The sequence below is a fragment of the Molossus molossus genome, unplaced genomic scaffold (genome assembly GCF_014108415.1).
Source record: "Molossus molossus isolate mMolMol1 unplaced genomic scaffold, mMolMol1.p scaffold_m16_p_2, whole genome shotgun sequence".
NCBI classification, from domain to species: domain Eukaryota; kingdom Metazoa; phylum Chordata; class Mammalia; order Chiroptera; family Molossidae; genus Molossus; species Molossus molossus.
The window spans coordinates 110,919,709-110,925,708 of NW_023425355.1; the positions used below are offsets into that span (position 1 = coordinate 110,919,709).

The window sequence follows — 6,000 nt, forward strand, 5'->3', positions numbered from 1 at the left end:
ATAAATTAATAAAAAAAATTAAATTAAAATTAAAAAAAACATTATTAGTCAATCTTCTTGCAAAATAGCTTTTCTGTTTCATGACAGAATGATTCAACCCCTGCTGATTGTATACAGTACTGAGTTCAGGGTGTCTTGTGCTTTCAATTCATTTAGTGGAGCACAGCTCATAAATAAAAATATACACTTGGAATTTCATTTAAAAAATATAAAAATACTTTTTAATCAGCCAAGACTATCCAGTGTTATGACTAAAGTGTTTTCACTGTGTACTCACTAACTGTTCACAGCTCATCAATGCACAAAAATCATAGGCAGATGTGGCACACAAGGATGATCTCAATGGCTACAGGGATCACATCCCTAGAGGCACAGTAGGCAACTATTTCCATCCCTGGAACTCTGCCATGTGCTTTAAATTAAATACTGCTCATATAGGGATCACAGTCTCATGACTCCATCTGTGCTCTTCTGGTCTCTCCTGTTTGGTTTGTCTTTTTCTCATCCCCTTATCTCTACCTGTTAAAGTCCTACTTACCTTTTCAGGTCCCAGCACTTTGTTCATATTTGTAACATTAATATTTCTCTCACTGTATTAATGTCAATTGTTTTCCCACTTGATCACTTTTTGCAAGAGGATGGGGCAGGATGCTACTCATCTTTATATACCTCTATCCTTGTGATCTAGACAGTTCCTGGTATATGGCAGAGTCTCCCAAAATGCTTGACCAAATCCAGGCACCAGAACCACCTCTGCTCATAAATGAGCTACTTTGAGGGATACAGCATTCTCTTTTCCTAGATGTGTTCAAAACTACAGACAGAGAATCACTAAGGAGATGCTATCAAGATGATTAAAATTCTAGGTAATTGGACTAGATAGACTGCCATTTAAAAACCCCTTTGGCCCAAAGACTCTTAAGTATGCATCGTCCCCTGGCAGTGGGCTTTTTTCTCTCTCTCTCCCTAAAGAAAGCCAATTCAGAAATTATCAGTTAAGGGCAGATTTAAAACCTTATATCACTGGTTTTCTGTCATGAGTTACATTTACATTAACTCATGAGTAAAAACCAGCATCTAAAGTCAGTGACTGACTCATTATACTTAAAATAACATCAGGAAATACAGACAGAAAATAAGTGTGAATTGTTAGATATAGATTATAAGCTCTAGAAGAGGAGAGAAAAATCAAGAGGAAGCCAGACTGATCAATGAAAGGATCCTTAATCAGGTAATGAGTAATATATAGAATGTACATGGTCAGAGAGAAGCACTTCCATATTAAGAAAAACAAAGACAAGGAAGAAATAGAGGGAGAATATAAGCCTGTTATAGTACTGAGGACAAGAGAGTAGTGTGATTAAGGCTCTAGTCAGTGTTGGGGATAGTGGAAAATGCTACTTTTCCAACAATCTAGGGCCAGATAATTGGAGGTGTGGAGGAGAGCTTGAAGGGCTAGTAATAGACCATTGAAGGTCTTGCAGAAGAGCGAGGTGATAAAAGAAGTGTTTAAAAATACCAAACCTGGTAGAACACTGCAGCATGGACTTGAGGGGAGAGCCCAAAGTAAAAGGTAGCCACTGTGAAGATGGTCATAACCTAGTGAGCTGAAGGGGTCAAGGTTCTGTCCTGGGGACAGAAATGTCACTGGGAATCTAGAAAAGAAAGAGCCCGGCCCTGGCCGGTTTGGCTCAGCAGTTAGAGCGTCCGCCTGCGGTCCGGAGAGACCCGGGTTCGGTTCCCGCTAAGGGCATGTACCTCGGTTGCAGTTTGTCCCCGGCCCTGGTTGGTCGTGCGGGTGGCAGCCACTCGATGTGTCCCTTTCACATCGATGTTTCCCTTTCTCTCTCTTTCTCTCTCTCCCTCCCACTCTGTCTGTACAAAAAATGGAAAAATGTCCTCGGATGAGGATTAAAAAAAAAAAAAAAAAAAGAGTGAAGGAAGTAAGGAAGAGAAGCTGAGTTGGAGGGCAAGGAGGATTTTTGACATGTTAAATATGAAGTATTAACAAGACATTCAAGCATGAAATATCCAGGAACATATAAGCTATGAGACTGGAGTTTGGAGGAAGTAAAAGGTTAAATCTGGAGATAAGAGCTTTCTATAGATAAGGGAAAGCTGAAGTTCTAGAATGAGAAAGAGAGGAGTACATAAGAGCCCCATGGTGATAAACAGCTGAACCTTGAAATCATTTCAAAACTAGAAATTCACAAGAATATGGGCACAATAAAATAGAAAAGGAACAATCAGTTTTTGGAAAAAAAATCTCAGGATCTAATTGTGTCACAGAAAACATGATTTTCAAAAAGGACTTGATGATAGATGATAGATGATAGATGATGGCCAGGGAATGTAATAGATACCATTATGTGCCTTGGCTGGTGTGGCTCAGTTGGTTGGACATTGTCCTGTGCACCAAAAGGTTGCCAGTTCAATTCCTGGTTGGGCACATGCCTGGGTTGTGGGCTTGATCCCCTGATCCCTGGGGAGATATGTGTGGGTGGCAGCCAATCAATGTCTCTCACATTGATGTTTCTCTCTCTCTTTCTCTCTCTTTAAAAATCAATAAAAATATTTTTTAAAAAAGATATCATTATGCTACTTACAAATGAGCAGGGCTTTCCTCCCACTCAACATACTATATAAAATTATTTAATTGCTGAGTGGACAGAAAAAGGGACTTTGTGGCTGTGAGCTAAACTGTTTTATGTATTTTAATAACAAAAGAGAGATATGTTAAGATGTTGCTATTCTTTGTACAAGTCAGTGATATACAAAATGAAAGATAATTTTGCTTATATGGAGTTGATTTTTAGGAATGTAATTTAGAATGGTGTTCTTCTCGGAGCTATTTTGTTATATAATAGGAGTAATACTGCAGATGATAAATGCTAGCCATATATTATAAGTGTGTGGGTAACGTATTAAAATGTAAAAGTCCTGACAAAAGTTATAGGAAACATTCAAAAACATTTACAACTGATATAGGGACTATTAAAGCATTCCTGGGATACTGCTAAACACACACAAAGATGTGTTTGGGTTCTCAAGAATCTTTAGGAAGTAATGCCTCTCTCTCATTTGCTTATGAAACAGTCTGTGTACAAGGTTTATCCAGAGCCAGACTTGCATTTGTGAACCACCTGGGAAGACACCACAGCCACAAGGCAATGTTTTTGGTCAGTTTTGGTATTAAAAATCACTCAAATCTGAATGATAGAGAATATATGATAGGAATCCCAGTACTTTTTCCATTGTCACTGATGGACTGGAAGCTGGCTTCTGGAACAGGAGTATGAACTTCTGTGCAAGAAATTCCCTTTACTTCCCCCAAATGGAAATCAGGAAATTAATAATTAATAACAACCATGGACAGATCCAGGTTTTGAAGGGCCTGAAGCTTATAGAATTTAGATGCCCTCCCTAAGGAAAAAAAAAAAAGAAAAGAATGCATAATTACAAATATAAGATTCAGTACGAAGCTGGCTATTTAGAATGAGAACCAAAAGGGACATGCAGTTGTAAGGCCATAAAGCATAAGGATCACCCGCTGATGGTAAAGGGAGAAAGGGCAGGTAATTATGCAGAGGAAAAATAAAAGATAAAACGCTCCTGAAGAAATACTGGAGCACAGAACAAGAAAAAGATAAAATATCCCTGAAAGAACCTTGAATTGTGAAATATGGATGATATGGAGATGGAGATGGCAGAGGAGACAGAACTCCTAATCAACTTAACACAACACATGCTCTTATTTTCCAGTGATCAACAATCATATTGCTTCTAGGTTTTTGGAAATACCAGTCCATTGCAGGCACTCAACAAGTGTTTGTTGAATGAGTGAGTGAGTGAGTGAGTGAGTGAGTGAGTGAGTGAATGAATAGAAGCAAGCAAAATACTTATTTTTAAAAATTTTTAGTTATTGATTTTAGAGAGGAAGGAGAAAGAGAGAGAGATATTTGTTGTTCCACACATAGACGCATTCATTGGTTGCTTCTTCTTGTATGTGCCGTGACCTGGGATCGAACTCACAACCTTGGTGTATCAGGATGGCACTCTAACTAACTGAGCTACTCAGCCAGGGCTGGGAAATACTTCTTTTTCTTACTCTCCACCAGGATCTGCTTTCCTCTGATGCTCCAACATACATGCATGTTTTTGCTGGCACTGGCTGGAGCTGTCAAAGCAACAGCTTATGCCAATCTCTTCTCTGGTGATTAAGACTGTTTATCCTCAACAGGCCAAGTAAAAAGCTATCTTCACCCAAAATTAATTTGTAAGCATGCTCAAAGTCTCCTCAAAGGATTATACATGAAAATGGCTTCTGTGGGGCCACTCTACTTACTCCCTGCCTTTTTCCCTCTTTCTAAATCAGATCCTGCAAGTATACTTTAGACATTATTAATATTCTGCTGGGTTGTGGACAGATTAGCATGGGATTCTAGCTAGGGCTGAAACACTATTTGTAAATTTCAAACATTTATACCAATTATGACAACATAAGTGACAATTTAATGTATCAGTCATGATGAGGTTTCCAGGAAGATAATGAAAAGCCTCATGCACCACTCCATTGATCAGCTACAAACCCAAGCCAGGACCAGAAGAATCCAGGCTCACCAGCTGGCTCAACACAGGACAGGATTTAAGGGGGTGGGAGCTCTTATTAAAGGACACAACAGGGAATACCCTGACCTGACCTTGACTCTAACTTCACAAAGGCATTCCCTTTGGGCAATAAATGCCCTACTTCTTCCTGCAAGTTCTAAAAACAGTGGGAGTAGGTTTTTTCTTTTTGTATTGTTCTCATTGAGGTAAAACATAGGTTAATAACATTATATACGTTTCAAGTATACATTATAATTTGATATTTGTATACACTACATTGTGCTCACCACCAAAATTCTAGTTTCCCTATTTCACCACATATTTGAACCTTTTCCTTACCAATTTTTTCTCCTTCCTCTTCAGTTACCACATTTTCTAAGGAAAGGCACTTTAAAAAGAGCAGGACTAGAATAACAGTATTACTACATCAATACTTCAAAAAGCCATATACTGATGTCCTTTACCTTTTAAGGGCAAAGGACTTGAAATCAGTGAGGCAAAGTAGCCACCTCAGAAATTAGAAGTGAGAATCTTAAATAGGAGAATATTATTTAGCTACTTTGCGGCTAAGTGCTTTGACTAGAAATGCCCGTTTCTTGGTTTTGTAAAATGGAGGCGATTATATTACCCACCTGTCAGGACTGCTGAGGATTTAAAAAATCCACATAAGGTGCTAAACAATAAATGCACAGCAAGAGCTGATTAAATGCTAGTACTTAATAGTAGTAATAAAGTATTCCTCTCCCAGTTCACATCACCAACAAAACTGGCACAACCCCCATTCCTACCCTGGCTGGGGCCGCCACTAATGCACTCTCCAATACAGGAAAGAAGACCATCTCCCATCCCCAAACACCAAGGCTCTACTAAAAATCCCCTACTCAGCAAGGACCAGGAACCTCATATTACAGACAAGGTTCCCACTGACCTGAGATGCCGCCTCCTACCACGATTACGTCGAACATATGGCCCGAGGCGCTAGCCTTCTCCCGACTCGCCATGCTCAGGTTGACAGTCTTCCCGGGCGTGGGTATAGGAGAGAGGCTGGCCAAGGGAGGGGAGGACTTTTCTACCCACTCTCCCCAGGAGTCCGGGGGCGGAGCCGATTCTTCCAGGGATAGCTGGGCTGAGTCCCGCCCTGAGGGCGGAGCGGATAATTGTACTGATACCCCGGGGGAGTCCCGGGGCCGATCCATTTCTTCCACTAGCACTCGACGGGTACCTGGTTCTGAGCGCTGGGTGGATACTCGTGCCAACATTAGGGAGGAGTTCACCGGCATAGAAGGTTGTTGTTCAGAACGCCGGAGGGGGCGGGACACTGAGGGCGGGCCGGACTCTGATACTAACCCTCTTGAAGAGCTATGGACTTTGACAGCTTCTTGTACCGAACTC

At 40.5% G+C, this 6,000-nt stretch overlaps 1 protein-coding gene across 2 annotated transcripts in view; it reads right to left on the reverse strand.

The window, feature by feature from the left end:
• The window catches only part of MAOA (monoamine oxidase A), a 75,807-nt gene extending 70,116 nt beyond the window's left edge, over nt 1–5,691 (reverse strand). For both annotated transcript variants that reach the window (XM_036271180.1, XM_036271179.1), the window contains exon 1: nt 5,537–5,691. In XM_036271180.1, coding sequence (XP_036127073.1) covers nt 5,537–5,609 — 73 coding nt within the window. In that variant the 5' untranslated portion in view covers nt 5,610–5,691. The remainder of the gene's footprint in view (nt 1–5,536) is intronic.
• Nucleotides 5,692–6,000: the final 309 nt, after the last annotated feature.